General features: G+C 36.1%; 1 protein-coding gene across 1 annotated transcript in view; it reads left to right on the top strand.

Annotated features, from left to right (window-relative positions):
- LOC150083621 (uncharacterized) overlaps positions 1-21,586 on the top strand; it is an 80,265-nt gene extending 58,679 nt beyond the window's left edge. The window contains exons 7-8 of the mRNA XM_090378543.1: positions 8,290-8,434; positions 21,368-21,586. Of these exons, the coding sequence (XP_090234669.1) occupies positions 8,290-8,434; positions 21,368-21,586 (364 nt within the window). The remainder of the gene's footprint in view (positions 1-8,289; positions 8,435-21,367) is intronic.
- The last annotated feature ends 297 nt before the right edge of the window (positions 21,587-21,883 follow it).

Here is a 21,883-nt window from a genome sequence, read left to right as displayed (position 1 = left end):
TGTCTAAATAGATAGAGAATAAAATCTCATCTTGCATGAATGTTACCTCTTAATATAATTAACAAAAATATAAACCTTGATATATTTCCTAAGTAAGAGTTCATATGCTCTCCTTTTCTCCAAATCAGACACTGTCCAACCATATTTTAAGGTGGTTTTTTTTTTTTAGCAAAAATGCAAATACTACACATTTTGCTATTAACCTCTTATTACAACATGCATTTCAAATTATGCACATATTTATTTGACACGTTAACTGTCATTGTGCACAAAACCCACATGCTGCCATGTTGCACTCTTTCTCACTAGTGTCATTTCAGTTTATTGTTGTCCACGAGTGTGTTGCATATTTTGATTTTATATATATTTTGTGTGTAAAAATTTATGTATATATACATATTCTTACTATGTATACTGTAGACAATCAGTGCAAAAAAAGACAATAGTATTTCAAAAAAAATAAATCATTAAATATTACAATAAAAATTAAAGTTTTCGTGAATATAGTTTACAATGTGGATCTGATGAGTAGTTACAGATTTATTTTAGAAGAGAAAAAAAAAAGTGAGCTAGATAACTAATCTTACATTCACTCTTTAAAAAACTGCCCAGTGCAAGATTTCCTCTCATTCTTCTATTGAAAAATTAGTCATCTAAAGTGAAACATTATTGCTCATGTATGTTTTATTTTAATAAATATTTATATATTAAATATTTAATAACCTTTGAATTCTAATATGTCATATCATAATATGTATTAATAAAAATAAGTTTGAAAATGGGGTATGCATTGATAATTTATTGCTTTTATAGAACGCCAATTATGACTGCTGTTTGAAAATAATATTCAGCATGCATTTCCACTGTGCTGGTTTTTTTTTTTTTTTTTTTTGGGAACGTGTTTCATACATTTTAGGAGGATGAGCTGTTGTTCCGGAGTTATACTAGAGAGAATTATGCTGTGTTTCCCTGAATGATACTTACCTGGATTGTCGTAAAAAAAAAAAAAAAAAAAAAAAATCACACCTGAAATCTTGAGTGCTGCTGCTGAAAATAATATTCAGTGAAACCTTCCAGTGATGAATAATAATCGTTAATCATGTGAATGAACTTAAGCTTCTCATCCACAACTGTTGTTCATTGAATATCCAGAGCAAAAACCAGTATAACAATTAGTTACTGTAATTTAGTTACTGTAATTATTCCTTGGAATTTAGTAATAAAATTCCCCATATAGATTGAGTACATCTGATCTCTCGTTTCCAGTATTTATTTTCCCTTTCCTCTGTTTACTATACCACTTCTAACCAGTCAAAATGAGGCATTCACAATACTCATGCATTATCAGGTGATATGGTGTGATGTAATTATTACAAGGACACTCACTCAGTTCTTACTTCAACGTGTTCACTTCTGTGCTACTTCTAATGAAGGCTAAGTATTAGTATTGGTAATGTAAAGTAAACAAAGCTTATACAGTACCAGCCAAAAAAAAAAAAAAAAAAAAGCAACTTCATTTGTACATTCCTGCCAATAATTTGTCCAAACTTTAGCATTAGCATTATCTTAGCATTATTAGCATTAGCAGAGGCATATGATCCAAGAAAGCAAGCTTATTCAGCATCAGCCAAAAAAAAAAAAAAAAAAAAAACACACTCCCATTTCACCCCTCCGTTCGTTCGAAATACCTGTCCAGTTGAGCTTTAAATTTGTTTAGGCTATCAACTTCAACAACAAGTGATGGAAGTCGGTTCCACCAACCAACCACCCGCTGGCCAAAGGCAAATTTCCGCACATCTATCCGACATCCGTCCTTCCTCAATTTGAATTTATGCCCTCTGAGGTGATTATTCTGAGAAAGATGAAGAATCCCATTGGCATTGAGCATGCTCAAACTATTCAAAGCCTTATACACCTCTATCAGATCACCTCGCCGGTGCCTAGTCTCCAAACTCTGTAATTTGCAAAACTTAAGCCTTTCTTCGTAAGAGCAACCCTTTGTTCCATTTACTAATCTTGTTGCCCTTCTCTGTACCCGTTCCAGCAGCTCTACATCCTTCTTGAAATGAGGCCTCCAGACCTGTATACAGTACTCAAGATGTGGCCTTACCATTGCCTTATACAAGGGAATAATCACCTCCTTATCCCTGCTAGAAAAATTCCTGTATATCATTGACAAGACACCATGAGCTACTCTTGCAGCTCATCTGCACTGCTCAGAGAACTTCATATCTGCCTGCACAATTACCCCCAGGTCCTTTTCATTCTCCACCACTGTCAGTGTAGTACCGCAGAGTTGATACGTTGCTCTGGGGTTACTGTTTCCCATATGCAGCACTTTACATTTGTCGATGTTAAACCTCATTTGCCACCTCTCAGCCCATCTGTTCAACCTTTCCAGATCCTGTTGCAGCAGCATAGCGTCAGTATTGTCCTTAACGACCCTGCCAACCTTTGTATCATCTGCAAACTTGGACATTAAACTTGATATCCCATCATCAATATCATTCATAAACACCGAAAACAACAACGGACCCAACACTGAACCTTGAGGAACTCCACTAATAACATTAGTCCACGTTGAGCAGTGTCCATTGATTACCACTCTCTGTCTTCTGCCACTCAACCATCCCCTTATCCATAGCAGCAATTTGCCTCCAATGCCACACTGCTCCAATTTGTGCAGCAGTCTTCTATGTGCAACAGTATCAAAAGCCTTTCTAAGATCCAAATATATAATATCAAAGTTATTCCCTGCATCCAGTTCTTTTGTGACTACATCATAGTATCCAATCAAATTGGTCAGGCAAGACCTGCCCTTAACAAAACCATGCTGCGTCTGAGCTATAACTGAATTCTTGTCTAGATGATCCTGCAGTGCTTCTTTAACCAGTGCCTCCATTAATTTACCTGGAACAGAAGTTAAACTAACAGGTCTATAATTACTTGTGTCAGCCTTTGATCCTCCTTCACTTCATTTGTACATTCCTGCCAATAATTTGTCCAAACTTTATTTAAATTTATTCAAACTACCCACTTTCACAATAGATTGAAGTTTATTCTAACAATCAGTTACTCTTTAGCTGAATGAAATATCCATACATCTGTTCAGCAACCATTCTTTTTCAATTTAAATTTATATCTCCTTGTATGTATCATCTGAGAAAAAGTGAAATTGCCATCAGCATTTAGTTTATTTAATCCCCTTAAAGTCTTGTACACTTCATTTAGATCATCGTGCAGATGCCTATTTTCCAGCAATTGCAATTTACGGAACCCCAGTCTTGGTAAGAATATTCTTTTGTGCTGCCAACTAATATTGCTTTTCTCTACACCTTTTCCAACAGATCTGTGTCCTTCCTAAATGAAGTTCCAAACCTGTGTGCAGATTCCAGATGCCGCTCGCAAAGTTCCTGTATATCATTGACAGAATCCCATAGGCTGTTTTAGCAACCTGTTTGCACTGTTCAGAGAATTTCTTGTCACAGATACTGTATAGTTATCTCTAGGTCTTTTTCCTTTATCTTAAGTTTGGTGCTACTGAAATGGTATGTTATTCTGGGATTACTGCTACCCAAAGGCACATTATGGTCTTGTTGCCCTTTCATCGTAAAGCCCACAAACAACTGCTATCCAAATTCAGTGCTCTGCATTTATTAATGTTATACTCCAGTTATTACATTTTAGCCCTTCCACTTAGTTTATCTAGATCTTCTTGAAGTAGCATACTCTGATTACTCTCATTACCACTATTCCCACCTTTGTATCATCAGCAAACTTAGACATCAAACTTGGAATATCTACATCAATATTAATAAATATTAAAAACAGTAAGAGGCCCAACACTAATCCTTGTGATACCCCCACTCAGTATATTAATCTATGAAGAACAGTGGCCATTTATAACCACTCTTTATCTGCTACCACTTAACCATTCCTTTATCTGTAGTAATAACTTGCCCCTAATTTCACATCGCTACAATTTGTTCAACAATCGTACATTTGGTTCAGCATCAAAGCATATGCTGAAATCTAAGTATATTTAATGTTCAGCTATCATACATCCAGTGATATGTACATTGTATATTGACACCCTAGGTCTGAGACACATGCATTTCCACATGCTGTATTATACAGTTTCACAAGTTCGTCACTCTGCAGTGTTATTCTTCAAACTACTGTAATTTTACACTTCCTGCAATTGTCTCCCAGAGTATAAACAGAGAATTTATTTATTTATGAGATTAGAAGCTAATATGCCTTATAAATCCAAAAGCAAAACTAAAACAAAGGTATTACTGCTGTGGTCAGGCTTTCTCAGTTTCCATGGTTTTAATCTAACAGGAACTTATAAAAGTGTTTTTTGTTATGTGATTAGGATGAATGAAAAGAGAAAAAGTTAGGGTACTCCTAGGGTGGAGTGAAAAAGAAAAGACATCTAATTATTTTTGAAGAGAAAATAATATAAGACGACGAGTTGAATGCAGTGAAGGAATGGTGTCATCAGCTGGGAGTTGGATTAGCTCACTCAACAATAAGTATGATAGTTGAAGGATAAAGAACAAATTATGAAACGTGAAAATTGGTTTGGGCAATTAGTGAATTACTTCCACTCACGTGCATAGTAGCATAATGGAAGAAAGTGAAAAACTTTTGAAAATATGGATTGATGAAAAATTTATGCATAAAATATCAGATCATTCACAGATCTTTAGAAACAGCAAGTTACATGTTCATATGGGAAATTAATGTTCAATTAACCTACAGTTTTAAAAAAAACACATTGCATATATTAACTGATGCATATGATATCAAAAGTATTCTTTGTATTCATTTCCTTTGTGACAACTTCATTGCAGCTAATCAGGCTGGTCAGGCATGATCTATTCTTTAACAAATCCATGCCGTGATTGCATTATACCTCCAATCCTATTGGAATGTTCTTCCATTACTTAACTATTGATTCCATTGCAATATGTTAACTGAGATATATTAACTGATGCATGTGATGTCAAAATTATTCTTTGTATCCATTTCCTTTGTCACAAGTTATCATTGTAGCTAATCGGACTGGTCAGGCATGATCTACCCTTTAACAAATCCATGCTGTGATTGCCTTATGGCTCCACTCCTATCAAGATGTTCTTTAACTATTGATTCCATTATTTACCCTATCACAGAAGTCAAACTGATAGGTCTGTAGTTACCCACATCACCCTTTGAATTGCCCTTATGAACAGGAAATACATTTACACATAATCTCCAGTGTATAGAGACTTGTCCTGAATTTATAGATACAGGCCAACTGTCACAAATCCGATCCGGCAGTGTTGGGACCTGTGGGGTGCTGGATTAGTGAGTTAGCCAGATCACCGGCGGTTATTTTAGCACATAGAGTTTACCCAAGAGCTAACTACCCACATTGCCTGCCAAGCTAGTTTAAGAAAAAAATTCCCCAGGGGCTATAAAATATTTAGAAAATAATTTGATTAGTAATTCTAAAATAAATATTGTAATGTCAGTGTTGTCGTTTTTTCGCTTAAAATATCAAAAAGTTTTTTTATGTCTCATATATGTAGCCGACATGGCCCAATAGGTTACTTTATTTCTTGAGAAGCCATGTCGGCCACATACGTGTGATGTTATTACTGCATACATATGAAGGTCATTTGTGATTAGTTTATTGCACGCACAGCGAGCACTGCAATAAAACTAATTGCGATAAAATAAACTCTCAAACGTCACAGTAAGTTTGTCAGTATTGTTAGAGATTTTTTGAAAACAAGTTCATTAATGTGCTGTATTATCCATCATATTGTGTTGTGTTTTTCCACAAGTTTGTACAAGTGTTGTAAAAAAAAAAAAAATCTAAAAAGGAATGGCTAAAAGAAAATTACTAAAATAAGAGGAACTGAGAGAAATTGCTGGAATTTACAATTAAGCAGAGTTAAACTTCTCACAGACACACTGCTGTCGAGTTTTTTCAGAAGTTCAACTTTATCTGTTATGGACAATGAACGGTGTTTGCACTTTACATCACAAGAGGCACTTCCTTTATGCATTGGAACCATGGCTGGAGCTAAATGTGAGCAGGTTATAATAATAAATGCAGAAAAACAAGTGGGAATGGCTTGCCGATGTTTACGAGTTCGTGCCAACAGCTAATGCTGCAACCAACACCACCAAAACAGTAGCGGCAGGTCAGTGCACTGACCCGGGAAATTTGAAATTATGTTTGCATAAATTATGGCAGTGGAACCGGATTAGTGATGGTTGACCTGTACTCTCGTTATTATGGCCAAAGGCTTAACTACCTCTTTTGCAGCTTCTTTTAATAGAATTTGATAGATTTCATCTGCCCAGGTGATTTGTTCACTTTTAGCTACAGCCATTTCTCTTTGACCTTCCTTTCTGTTATAAAATCTATTAACTCCAAATCCATATTAAATAGACTTTTAAATATCTTCATGTGCATATGGAATGAAGGAAGATGCAAAATATTCAGTTTATCAGCAATTTGTACAAGATCATCAGTAGTTATCATTTAGATCCAGTGGACTAATGTGATTCTACCCCCTTTCTTCTAGTGTTTATATATGCAAAGAATTCCTTGCAATGTTTCTTTGCATTCTTAGCCAAATATTTCTAATAATCTGCTTTACTCCCCCCCCTCCCTCTGAGTAACTTGATCACAGACCTACCATAGGACTGTGTCCTCTGACAGTTTATAATCATTCCATCTATTTTCTTCTCTGCCATCAAGCTGTCATGCGCATAATCACTAATTTTAATATTAGAACCCTTTTTTCACAATAAGTATAATTCATCTAATTAGTTTACAAATCAATGTACTGCATATTTAACGAAGTTTGGAATGTTAATTCTGATTAAAGGGTGTGTAAATAACTTAATATTTTATCAAATATAGCAGTTACAATCCCAAACCATCACTATAATTTTCCCCCTCTAGTACTAGTAATTGAATTACTGACATTAATTATAGCCTAATGACTTCTAGTTATTGTGTTTCACTAATCTAATATTAAAAAGCTCTTGCTATTTTAATATTAGATTAATTGAATTAAATAAAATTAATTATATTAACAATCCTGTATTTATGCTGCATTAAAAATACCTTTAGTTTAACTCATTTCATTAATTGCCCAAATGCATTATGTTCAGTCTTAATACGGTTTACCAAAAATAACACAAAATAAGACAATTTATTTTGAATGTTTATTTTTGTATGCTTCATCTTAAAACAGAGATTTTGACAGAAATCTGGCTATATTTGAAAAACAACAATCCCAGAAAAGATGTGAAGTGTGGTATAGAGCGAATTCAGAAGACAACTCTTTTTTTTTTTTTTTTGTCTGTTGAGATCTCTTTATGGCACACTCCACATCTTTTTTGGGCTATTGTCAGTGGCTTTACTGCATATTAGCATCTCAGGCCATATTGTATCTGCACAACTCAGTTTGCATATTCTGTGAACTGAATAATTTTTCCTAGAATAACTTATGGATGGGGGTTATTCTAGTGCCCCAGAAAGTGTCCTTTAAGAATTCCTCCAGTTTTTTATTTAATCCAAATCCAGACCTCCAAATTAGGGGAAAGTAGTGAAAGAACTATATTATCACAGGGGACTTTTTCTAGGATTTTGATTTTACCACTAAGATTTATTATTAAATGTCTCTTCTGTCTCATAACATTTTCACAAGCATTTCAGAATTTTAAATAGGGCAGCTTTTTGCTTGTAAATTTTTATACCATGTTAGAATTTTCCCCAAAGCATTAAATAATAATGTAACACTTGGTGTCTGTAACAGGAAGTAAAGTGACTGAGAAAGGGATCACTGATTAACATGATTGCTCTGGATACATCATTACCAGATGTGGATATCCTATTCCATAATAGGATGGAGTTGTGATTGTACCATCTCCATATTGTTGTTGTTAGTCATTGGAATTTTCATGTTGAAATATCAATTCAGAACAACACTGATAGAAAGGCTTTTGAAAAGACAGTGCACCAAAAACTAAATGTGTGTATTACAGCAAGTAAAAGTGACTTTATGAGAAAGGGATTGTTGATTAATATGAACGTGATCACACTTGCATGGTATATTGAAGTTGCACTGTGCTTGTAAATATGGATTATTTTAACTTGCGCAGCTATGCATAACTCAGATTAAATATTTGGCTTTTTATCCATTTTCTCTCTAAGTAAAAGTGTCATGTTTTTAGTGTTCCCAAATTATATTTAGAGTGCATATATTTTCTTTCCAGTGATAAAGCTGCTTTGACCAAGCAACTAGTTGATACAAGAAATATACTAGAAAAGGAGGAACTATTGCATAAACTAGACTATATAAGTATGCACATCAAAATTAAGAAAGAAAGCAAAGACATCCTTCATTCACTACTGAATAAAGTAAGTACTCAAATATAACTGTTTTCAGAGTTCACTGTACAGTGTATATTTCATATAAGTTTTGCTCTATATGCATTGTGGTTGGTTTCCTAGCAGAAGAAAAGGTTGTGATGTATATAAAACTAACTCTTATGCATTAAAATGCATAATTTTATTTTTCCTTTTCAAAAACGAAAAGTATACATATTATTATTATTAGCAGCCATATGGTGCAAGGAAGCCTGAGGCTTATGCTGCACCAGCCAAAAAAAATTCCTGCATTACCCTGAGAGAGAAATAGAAGGGAATCACCAAGAAAGAAAGAGAAGAATGGTGATATCCAGCTCAGGACCCTGGGTTTGCCAAGCCCATACTCACCAGATGTGAGTCCCTGGGGTAATATACTGTAGAAGTCAAGTTATCTGAATATCAATTATCCAAAATTTCAGTTATATGAAAAATTTTTGAAGTTTTTTTTGTGCTTTTATTATTGCCCTAAATTTCACTCAGAGAATTTGACACATTTAATATTTAATTGTAAGCAATAAAACTAATAAAATCATGATTCCACTTATAGGAAGGAAATTTCAGTATTAATATAGTTGTATAATATTAACCACATTAATGTCATTTTAATAAAATTACAAAAAAATGTTTATGCTTCACATTAGGGTGGTTAGTGTCATAAAGAATTGATTTGGATAATCTACCCAGCCTACTTGGCTTTTTTTACTGATTCATTGGACTTTGTTTTTTTTTTATATGTATATCTAGATAAGGAGATAGTCTAATGAAACCAGAAGTCGAAACTATGGAAAAAATGCAAAGGCACCTGTAAAATAAAAAAATAATATATTAAAGGTACTTAATGCTGCAAATCTGATGATTTTAACATCATTTTCAAGAGTCAGCCATCAAAACCAAGGGAAATACAGCAAGAAGTAAGGCCTCTGTTTGTAACATGAAATATACATGGCACATGGTGGAAACAACGAATCCAAGTTACAACTTGAGAGTATATAGAAGCCAGGTTAAGGGTGGTGGTAAATATATAGAATGCTGATGTTTATTTCATGGCTGGCCCAATAGAGGCAGAGATAGGAAAAGGAAGGAAAAAATAAATGAAAGAAATAAATTAAAAAGCCGAAGCGGAGGGTCAAAGATGCAACTTACTGTCATACCATGCTGGAGTCAGAGCATCGTAGATGCTACACTCCAATGCAGCATAGGCCATCATGCTGTATTGGAGATGAAGAAAGGAAATACCGGCTATTATCAGAGTAAATATATAGTATGTTATAGCAACCTCAAGCATTGGAAGGCAGTAAGTCGGACAAGATTAAGATTGCTAGGTGTGATGGGAAGATCGGTATTAAACGAATGAAGTAGTATGTCCCAGGATAGTGGAGAAAAGGTAAACTGTCAAAGTAATGTAATGTAGACACTGAACTTTAAGGCAAAAAAAGCAAACTATAGCAAAAAGCGAATGAAAAATAGCATCTTGATATTGAATTCAATAAACCAATGCCACACAAGAAATAAGATATAGGGTATTAGGACAGTGGAAAATAATATGAGGAAGAGGAAATATAGGTGTGCTAGGGCAATCTGGGGTCGTGAATCCCATTCCTATAGTAGGACCCGAAACATAGTTCTGGGAGCATGCTTCATGTGTTTAAGTCAATTATGTGTTTCTCAATCCTATTGAGATTATGTTAATATATTGACATATATTAACATAATCTCAATAGGTTATGTTAATAACAATCAGTTATGTTAATAATGGTAAAAGATTGCCACTTTAAAATTACCATTTAAAAAATTATTGCCCTTTAAAATTAAAATAATTAATAATATTAATAAACTTAATACTTATACCCCCCCTTGGTAGCCAATTGGTGGACACAAGTTTTCTAAACTGTAAGACACCACAGGGGCTGGGCGGGGGTATAAACTGTACATTATGTACACAGCCTGAAAGCAGAGGATGTCAGCTTGCTATTATACTATTAATATCAAAGAGGTGGTTAAGCAATTTTTTATATTTTAATGTATTGTGAGCTTTATTGAAATGATAATAAAGGTAGGCTTTATATAGAGAATTTTGATATTGTGAATAATCAAACTGTTGCTACTACATGTGGTGGCTATTCTGATGCACTGGGAAAGAATAATATTGGAATGCACTTTTTTTTTAGGTGTTGTAGAGTTTCTTTATTTTATTTCTTTCATTTATTTTTTCCTATCTCTGCCTTTGTCTGGTCAGCTATGAAATATATGTCAGCATTCTATATATTTATCGCCACCTGGCTTCTATATACTCTCAAGCTGTAACTTAGATTCATTGTTTCCACAGCGTGAATAATCATGGAAACTAATAGCCTTCAGATTGCTATTAGGTAGGCCAGATCACAAGAATTGAATGCGAACCACTTGATGCATTTGAAAAAAATACTGAATGAATTTTGCAATGTCAAAAAAGATTATCATCTTTCATGTAGAAAATCATTTGCAATTATTTTAAAGTTGTATAAATATGTACAGTATATATTTTGTAAATAATAAATACAACTCTAATTTTCTTTCATTAAGTTTTTGTTTTTTTCCTGTTTATTGATTATTTGAACATCAGTTGTCAGAACTACCCTTGGTTCCAGCTGTTTTGGATAACCAGGATTCTAGTGTGTGTGAGATGTATTTATATTGATGTAATGTATCATTTACAGACCAGTTAAAGTATTACCCAAATGTTTGAATTATTCAGCAAAAGCCCAATTTTGAATTTTTAGAATATCCTATGGTCACTCATTGTTTTTATTATAAGTAGTTATCCAGGGTGTAAATTTTACCTAGATGTTAGAAACTTATAATGTAGCCACGTGCTTCTCAAGGTGATATTCTAAAGCAGCATTATTCAACTGGGAATACAGTAATACCCCAAAGTTACGCGATAGGTGGGTCCGACGAAAATCGCGTAAGTCGAATTCGCGTAAGTCGGGGTACAACTTTGCATATAAATACATATAAATTTTGCTTAATTGGGACCAAGGACTAACATAAACACTAGTTTAGAAGAAAAATATTAATAAAATTGCAGTTCTTTATACATATTAATACAAAATATGTATTAAAAAACAAATTACTTACGTTAAAAAGTTATTTCGATGTCTATGGCTTCATAAAATCTAACAAATTCGTCTGACGACACAGCGCGTTCTTTTTTTCACGCAGAATTTCTTCGTAGCAAGCTAATAATTTTTTTTATTCCTTGCTTTGTAGCTATAACGCGTTCTACGTTGGAGTCTATGTTTTCTAAAATTTTTAAGCCCTTTACAATTGAGCCCTTTTCAATTTTAAACCTGTCAAGTTTGCAATTGTCATGTGCTTTTCGCCGTTGCTTCATTTAGGCCTGTAGCACGTGCAATATCACATGGTCTTTCATTTTGCTCAAAGCGTTTCACAATTTCATATTTTTTCTCTCGACAGAGGCGGACTGGCCATAAGCCTTACCGGGGAAACCCCGGTGGGCCAGTGTGATTTTGGCCATAAACCATAGTATGAGGCCACTATAAATTTTCCCGGGTAAGAATTTTTGATCCAGTCCGCCTCTGTTTATCGATAATTGCTTTTCTTTTTCTCTCTGAATCTGCAGTGTCTTCACCAAGACGCTTCCTTTTCACACCTTTTAAGTATTTTACTCATTTTTAGGGAATAAAGCACAATTAAAAAACGAGGAGGCACGCTTGATACGCATAAACAAAGCTGCGCGCATGTAGCAACTGAATAAACAACACCATAAAGGCAGAGATACACTATTAACACCTCACATTTCTAGGGGTTACTACCATAAAACAATAAAAATCCAGTTGCGTTTCTGCTAGTGAAATCTGTTATAAACTGGTAGTAAACTCGATCTAATTGCATTTGCGATTATACCGATAGTTGGAATTGTGTTGGTTTTTACGTTATTATGGTGAAATGTGTTTCCCCTTCACTGATATAAAAAACATAAAAGCAGCAAAGTTGAATTTTGTTCATCTTTCGCTCTCATTCTCCGCCGTCGCACCGTATATCGATAACATATGAAAAACGACCTTGAAGATAGTGGGCGGCAGCGTTGCCAAACGAAAAAATCAAGAACCGCGTAAGTCGGGGTAGCGTAAGTCGGGGTATTACTGTACACGTACCCAGGGGGTACGCTGGAACTTCCGGGGGGGGGGGTACGCGAGAGATTAACAAGCAACAAAAATATTTTGGAACAATTGAAACGTATTTTTTACTTAACCATATTCTGTAGTAATTACACTATTGCCATTATTAAGCTAAGTGATGATTCGTCAGAATTGATGATTTATCCTATTTTTTACTTAAGCGTGTTTTGTATTGTAGTAAAATACAGTAGACAATCATATATGGGGATACAAAAATCAGAACATGGTTCTTTGGGGGTACGCAAACAAAAAAAAGGTTGAGAAACACGGTAATTATCCAGCTGACCTTTGAATTTCCCCAAACTGTCAGCTTATACCACCCATGCAGGTAATTTATTCCAGTAATTTATAACTTGCTGGCTAAAATAAAAGTTCCTGCAATCCAATCTAAACATCCCCCTCCCCATAACTTGAAATTATGGCCCCTAGTTCTAGAATCATTTATAACTGTGAAAATTTTGTCTTCATTCATTTTACTTGTGCCTCTCAGAGCCTTGAATTCCTCAATCAAGTCTCCTCTAAGGTGCCTAGTTTCCAAGCTCTGCAACCCACATATTCGAAGTCTTTCCTCGTATAGACGCCCTTTTGCCTATCTCACCAGGCGAGTTACGTGTCTTTGGACCCTTTCAACAAGCACAATGTCTTTCTTTAGGTACAGTCTCCATACTTGAACACAGTATTCCAAGTGGATCTAACAATAGTCTTATATAATGGAATTATGATGTCCTTCGATAAATTGTTCGATAAATCATCGATAGGACACAATGCTCAGAGAACTTCACTGACCTTATCGTAACACCCAAGTCCCTTTCCTCCACTACCAGCTTTAGTTCAACCTCACCAAGTGTATAAGTTATTTTGGGGTTACTGTTTCCCAGGTGAAATACCTTAATTAACAAGAAATATCCACTTTAGAGTTCATTAATTCATGGTGTTAATATATTAACACTGTGATTGGTTGTAGAGTAAATAGTGTGATAATAAACTTTCTGCCAAACAGATCCCAAAGTGCAAGTTTGCACAGATAATATTAATTTGGCTTAGCACCACAGAAATGTAATTTATACTGATTTGCTAGTAGAAGCAGAATCCATTGCACAACAAAGTACTTAACACATTCACTGCTTCCTCACGCAAATATGCAACATCAGATTTTTAATCCAGTTGGAGGGGAAACCACCCTACTTTTAGAAATTTATTTTACAATTTGACAGAAGGAAAACCAGTTAGTTTTGTTAAGCAACCTTCACTAGAGGCTAATTAATTTAGTCATTGTGAGAAGAAAGTTCAAAAATGTCTCTGCTCCTTCCAATCCATATTAACTTGATTCTATGGTTTTTCAGTCCTGGGTCAAAATGGTTATTGGAAAAGCCAACAGTGGACGTACTTTGTTGTGCAATGTCTTAAAAAAAATTTGTTAAGGAATTGTTTCAGGGATTCCATTCCTTTATGTGCTTTCTGTGGAATCACTGGTTGTACTCTAGGCTGTTTCTAGTAATTACTTCATTACTTGCCAGGAAGAATAACATTGATAATTGTCACCACTGACTTTTGTTTTAGCCACTCTGTGGTAGTCAAGTAATCTATTTTTGTAACTGTGTTGGCTTTTATAGTAATCCCTTATGATATTAAAAGTCATCCCTAATAGTTACATGGAGATAAAGAGGTGATTATCCTGTTGTACACCATCCTACCATTAATATCCAGACACCTGCATATATAAAAAAATAACCTTTACTTATGAAAGCTTTAGCCTTTATTCACAGTGGTGACCAATTCAGCTCTATTTTTTGAGTGGTCTCTCCTCACACACACCTAATGATCTAATTCATCCCAGAAATTCTCTATAGAATTGAGATCAGGGTTCTGGGCAGGCCAGTCCAACTTTTTGATGCTCATATCCTCAAACCAGTTTGTCATAAAATGCAAGTAGTGTAACATGGAGTGTTGTCTCAATGATACAGGTGTGGACCTTATCCCGTGTGCTGCCACAATGTAAGCAACTTATTATTGTACAAAACAACCAAGCCAAACCATGAATAACAGCCCCAGACAGTCATGCTACCACCATCAAATTTCATTGTTGGGATGATACAATCCAGTAAGTAACTTTCATTGGGCATCCGCCACACCCAGTCAAGATCGTCAGAGTGGTAGACCGCATATTATAACTCATCACTCCAAAGCACAGCTTTCCATTGGTCTACCATCCAAGAACAACAGCCTTTGCACCAAGCTAGATGGCATCTGGAATTAGTTAAGCTGATAGTGGCTTCTGGATGTCTGCGCAACAGTGGTAACCCACATCATGCAGCATCTGGTGCACTGCACTTGCTGATATGTGTGTCCCAATCATCTCACTGAGGTATCCAGTATCACGGTGTGCTGCCACATCATCAACCTGCATTCTGAGCAAATGAATCTGTAGCTGACAGAATGTGACAGGGTTTTCCTGACACACGTGTCATGAACAGAAGAGCTCTGTCAGGTCATTTTATGACAGTTTGCACCAGTCCACGTTCATTTGCAACATCAGATCACCAGTCATTGACCTAGGGATCTTCAGTGCTGTTAATGTCATGTACAGACCAATTGCTTGTACAGACCAATTCCTATTATCATTCTACATTGGAAGTCTTAACTCCACTGATTGGAGCTTCTTGCATTCACAATTGTACTACCGTCTCCTCAAAAATATATGAGCATATTTATAGTTGTCTGACATGGTGTTTGGGTAGGACATGATTAACTGTCAGCAGCGGGGTGTCTGAATATTAATGGTAAGGCAATGAACAAGAGAATAGTTGGGGTGCATCTTGAGTGCTGATATGAAAGCTTCATTTTAGGAAGGATGCAGATCTCTTGGAAAATATGCAGAGAAGAACAACAAGGTTTTTCAGAGGCACAAAAGCTACTGTTACTAAGGAGGACTCAAGTTCCATAAATTTAGCATCTGGAAACTAGGAACCTACTAGAAGGTTGAAGCAATTAAGGCTAGATTAAGTAAACTAAATGAGATAGAATTCCTACTATTCTTTGAATAACACAAGTGGTTATAAATTTCGATTGGAAAAGGACTGTTACAAGATTGATATGTATCATTTGCCATTAATACAAATTGGTTGCTATCTGTTATCCTTTATATGATTTTTTTTGTACATATCCATTAATATTTTTGTAATTTTGGTGGATGGCATCTTCGCTGCATAATGTTCCATTCCTATTATGTTATACCTACTTTTTATTCCACTCTGAAATTCTGTGGCCTATTTTGCTATTTACCAGTTTCAGATATTCTTTCCCTTATGAAATGACCCTTGGAATGTTATTGTTTACAACCATTATTATAGGAGAGGTCTAAATAAATTTTATTGGGTAGAATGAACAGTTGCATTTTGTAAGAATTATTCACAAACTAGTGTCTTTTGCATTTCATTCACCTCACAATTTGTCATTCAAGCATTATATGAATCAAAGTTTTCTGTATTTGCATTTTGTTGGTATATAATTCATTGCAACGAAACAACAGATAATCAAAGATAAATGGGTTTATTATTAAATGGGATATCTTATTAAAATTTGTACATGGCACGATAACAACAAGAAAACTTGAACATCGCGCAACACAGTGGCAACCCCCAAGGCAGAATGCGCTGGTCCCAAAGGAACTAGTTGTTGGTGATTCTGTTGTCAGGGAAACGGGGAACATATTGTGCAAAAAGGATAGATGGAACAGGACCAGGGTATGTCTGCCAGGGGTAAAGTTTGATGATGTTGTAGAGCAAATATCATCTTGTAAGGGCACAAAAGGTGATATTGTTGTACATGTTGGCACTAATGATATTAAGAGTAGGAGACCGGCAGAATTACTTAACAAGTACATGTCAGTGCTGAAAAAAAAGCCGTGAGTTAGGATTGAATTTTAAAGTGTCTGCAATTCTGAACAGACACAATAGAAGGGAGTATAATGTGAGAGCCTTGTCAATCAATTAGGCCCTGGAGACATTGTGCAGGACTCAAGGGGTTTGTTTGTTATTTGGTTTTTAGGAGCATTAGCAACTAAGGCCATATTGCTCCGGGGATATGCATTGGTCATTCCCTGACCTTTCCGCATCCCCTGTATTTGGTCACAGGCTCGAACCCCGGTCTAATCAAGAAGCATGTGTTGCGCACTGCTGCTTCTACCCACCTGGCTACGGAGGCAGCCGGTTCAAGGGGTAGAATTTTTCTCAGCATGGTCTCTGCTTTTTAACAGGAGAAACTGCTTCTACAGCGATGGGATACACTTAAATAGAAAGGGTGCAAGAATATTTTCTGATGCTATTGAGGCAGAGTTGGGTCAGAAAACTGCTAGCTTGGGGGGATACATGGACTAATAGATTAACAGTAGCTACTGGCAGAGGTAAAAGTGATTCTTGCACTGCTTCTATTGAAATTCAATTGAGCAGCAGCCAGGGAAGCAAAGCAATGGGGATTTCCAGGACTACTGGGAGTCATAGTGGAACAGGTAAATACATAGGCTGTGTTAGAGTAATTAAGAGTAGAAACAGATGCATGTATACTTGCATGTACACCAATGCTAAGAGTATAGTTAATAAATTTGATGAGCTTGAAGTGCTAGTCAAGACATCGAAGGCAGATATTGTTGGGATATCAGAGACATGGTGTCACACAGACATAAGCAGTGCAGAATTGGAATTTGGGGAGTACAATTTGTACAGCAAAGATAGACAGGAAGGGAGGAGGGGTTATGCTGTTAGTTAAGAAACATACAAAATCTAAGGAAGTGCATCCAATTGATGTTGGTGGACAATGCAGTGTTGAGTCTGTTTGATGTGAAATAAGCACTGGGAAAGGAAAAATGAGAGTAGATGTGTGTTATAGGCCTAATGAATCTGATGAGTATAATGAGCAATTGTGCAGAGAAATAGTGGGATAGTAAATCAGTGTCTTATAATGGGGTATTTTAATTTCCCAAAGATTGACTGAAATTTGTGGGTTGGTCACTCACGCACTAGCAAGGCTTTTGTGGATTTATTGGATGATTATTTTCTACATCAGCATGTTAGGGAGGCAACTAGAGGGAGTAATACTCTTGATCTGATTATCAGTAGTGATTCTTCATGCATTAAGAATCTGCAGATAAAGAAACCACTAGGTGGCAGATATCACATTGTGCTGAAGTGAGATTTACTGAGAGGTAACTACCATCAAGGGTAAAGGAAGGGTTTTTGCTTTCATAAAGGTGACTGCAGTGGTCTGAGACAGTATTTAAATTCTGTACGGTGGGACCAACTGATGATGTTACTAACAGCAAATTCAAAATGGAAAGCATTCAAAGTATTAATCTTGGACGCTACTAGGCTTTTCATACCAACTAAAAAATATTGTTCAAGATTTAGGCTTAAATGGATGTCAGATGAACTAATTAGACCTGTGACAGAAGAAAAATGCATAGGATATATATATATATATATTTATATATAAAATAACAGGTGACACAGAAGCCTATGATAGATATAAGCCAGTCTGCAACCAAGTCACAAAGGAGGTTAGGCAGGCGAAGGCAGATTACGAGAACTCTTTGGCAAAGGATGCAAAGGAAAACAGCAAAGACTTTACTTATATAAATTCTAGACGGAAGGGGATGAATCAGATTGTTCCACTTGATATTGATGGTTCATATGGTTCAACTGTTGATGATCCTGGTCAGGTAGCCAAACCTGAATATTTTGCATCTACAGGCACACATGAGGAGTTATTCAGGGAGGGTAATGCCAGAGGTGTATTAAACTCTGGCAGTAAGCTAGATAATCTTGTAATAACTGAGAGTAAATTGAGGAGAAATTGTTGAAGTTAAACATAAAGGAACCTGAGGTGGATGGATTCTATCCAGATATATTAAAGGAGGCAGCAAAGGAAGTAAGCAAACCCTTAGAAATAATTATGAGAGCTTCCCTGGACTCACGAAGTACCCATGGACTGGAGATATGCAGATGTGACCCCCAATCCACAAAGGAGGATCAAAGGGGGAGACATTTAATTACGAACCTGTTAGTTTAACTTCTGTTCTGGGGAAATTAATGGTGGCACTGGTTAAAGAAGCCTTGCAGGATCATCTAGACAAGACTTCAGTTATAGCTCAGACACAGCATGGGTTTGTTAAGAGGAAGTCTTGTCTGACCAATTTGATTGGATACTATGATGTGGTCACAAACGAATTGGATGCAAAGAATAACTTTGATATCATATATTTGGATCTTAGAAAGGCCTTTGATAGAAGACTGCTGCACAAATTGGAACAGTCTGGCATTGGAGGCAAATTGCTGCAATGGATAAAGGGCTGAGTGGGATGAGACAGAGAGTGGTAATCAATGGACACTGCTCATCATGGACTAATGTTATTAGTGGAGTCCCTCAGGGTTCAGTGTTGGGTCCATTGTTGTTTTCTGTATTTATAAATGATGGTATATCAAGCCTAATATCCAAGTTTCCAGAAGATAAGAAGGTTAGCAAGTTTGTTAATGACACTAATGACAGTACGCTGCTGGAACAGGATCTAGGAAAGTTGAGCAGATGGGCTGAGAGGTTGGCAATGAATTTTAACATTGACAAATGTAAAGTACTACATATGGGAAGCAGTAACCCCAGACTAATATCAACTCTGTGGTACTACACTGACAGTGGTAGAGAATGAATAGGACCTGGGGGTAATTGTGCAGGCAGATATGAAGTTTTCTGAACAGTGCAGACAGTCTGCAAGAGTAGCTCTTGGTGTCTTGTCAATGATATACAGGAATTTTTCTAGCAGGGATAAGGAGGTGATTATCCCCTTGTATAAGGCAATAGCATTAGCATTAGTATTTGATGCAAGAAAGCAAGCTTATGCAGCATCAGCCAAAAAAACAAATAAATAAATAAAAAATAACCACTTCCACTTCACCCCCGCTGTTTGTTCGAAATACCTGTCCAGCTGAGCCTTAAACTTATTTAGGCTATCAACTTCCACGACAAGGGATGGAAGTCTATTCCAGCAACCAACCACCCGCTGGCTAAAGGCAAATTTCCTCACGTCTATCCTACATCTGTCTTTCCTCAATTTGAATTTATGCCCTCTCAGGTGATTATTCTGAGCAAGAGGAAGAATCCCATCAGCATTGAGCATGCTCAAACCATTCAAGGCTTTATACACCTCTATCAGATCACCTCGCCAGTGCCTAGTCTCCAGACACTGTAATTTGCAAAACGTAAGCCTTTCTTCGTAAGAGCACCCCTTTGTTCCATTCACTAATCTTGTTGCCCTTTTCTGTACTCGTTCCAGCATCTCTACATCCTTCTTGAAATGAGACCTCCAGACCTGTATACAGTACTCCAGTTGCGGTCTGACCATTGCCTTATACAAGGGAATAATCACCTCCTTATCCCTGCTAGAAAAATTCCTATATATCATCGACAATACACCATAAGCTACTCTTGCAACCCGTCTGCACTGCTCAGAAAACTTCATATCTGCCTGCACAACCACCCCCAGGTCCCTTTCATTCTCTACCACTGTCAGTGTAGTACCACAGAGTTGATACATTGCTCTGGGGTTGCTGTTTCCCATATGTAGTACTTTACATTTGTCAATGTTAAACTTCATTTGCCACCTCTAATCCCATCTGCTCAACCTTTCCAGATCCTGTTGCAGTAGCGTAGTGTCAGTAGTGTCCTTGACAACCCTGCCAACCTTCGTATCGGCTGCAGACTTGGACATTAAGCTTGATATACCATTATCAATATCATTTATAAATACAGAAAACAATAATGGACCCAATACTGAACCCTGAGGGACTCCACTAATAACATTAGTCCACGATGAGCAGTGTCCATTGATTACCACTCTCTGTCTTCTCCCCCTCAACCACCACTTTATCCATAGCAGCAATTTGCCTCCAATGCCACACTGCTCCAATTTGTGCAGCAGTCTTTCATGTGCAACAGTATCAAAAGCCTTTCTAAGATCCAAGTATATAATATTAAAGTTATTCCCTGCATCCAGGGAATAACTTTGACAATAGTCAGAGTATTGTATACCTTGTTTGCATACAGGTCTGGAGGCCTCATTTTAAGAAGGATGTAGAGCTGTTGGAACGAGTACAGAGAAGGGCAACAAGATTAGTGAATGGAACAAAGGGTTGCTGTTACAAAGAAAGGCTTAAGTTTTGCAAATTACAGTGTCTGAAGACTAGGCATCTGCGAGGTGATCTGATTGAGGTGTATAAAGCCTTGAATGGTTTGAGCATGCTCAATGCTGATGGGATTCTTCCTCTTGCTCAGAATAATCACCTGAGAGGGCATAAATTCAAATTGAGGAAAGACGGTTGTAGGATAGATGTGCGGAAGTTTGCCTTTAGCCAGTAGGTGGTTGATTGCTGGAACAAACTTCCATCTGTCGTTGTAGAAGTTGATAGCTGAAATAGATTCAAGGCAGAACTTGACAAACATTTGGAGCTAGTGGATGGGTGAAATAAGGGTGGTTTTTTTTTTTTTGTTGGCTGTTGCTGTATAAGCTTGCTTTCTTGCACATGTGCCTTTGCTAATGCTAAAAAAAAAATTGAAGCTGTTATCTATCAGCTTCTAAGCAAATGTGCGTTATTTTTTTAGAAATTAATTTTTCCTTATGTATTTGTTCAGAAATTAATTTTTTCTTATTTATTGCTGGTGTAAACATAACCAATTGAATGTTATTGTTATTAAACAGGTATTTTCCAAGCAATATGAACAGCCAACCTTGAAATGTCACCAAAGGATGAATTCAGCATTTGGAAGACTTGAAAACTACCATTCACTTGGGAAACAAACTTGCATGCAAAATCCATCCCTTAAAAGCAGTGGGGAAGAATCAAGAAATAGGAAACTTCTACGTGAATTACGTAAATGCAAACTTTACTTAAAACAAGGAGATATACAATGGCAGTAATAGTGCTTAAAGGAAGATTTTTTTTGTGTTGGGATTTTCCACCTTTATAAAACTTATTTAATTCCTTGAAATGGTTATTATTGTAATCAAACAGTGAAATGGACTCCATATATTTATACTTGATGTGAGATTAGGGTATATTTTTAGGTATTCTTTAGGAATGATCTTCAAGTCAAAATTTAATATATATAATTATTTTGTTATTAAAGGCAAACAAATGTCAACTTTTTTTTTTTTCAGTTAAGTGCTCGAAGTACATACAGGAAATGCAGTATATCATAATAACTACTGTGTGTG

The sequence above is a fragment of the Mastigoproctus giganteus genome, chromosome 7, assembly GCF_048544385.1.
Source record: "Mastigoproctus giganteus isolate SK-2022 chromosome 7, ASM4854438v1, whole genome shotgun sequence".
NCBI classification, from domain to species: domain Eukaryota; kingdom Metazoa; phylum Arthropoda; class Arachnida; order Uropygi; family Thelyphonidae; genus Mastigoproctus; species Mastigoproctus giganteus.
The sequence above is the reverse complement of the archived record's forward strand: the minus strand, read 5'-3'. Positions and strand labels throughout refer to the sequence as shown.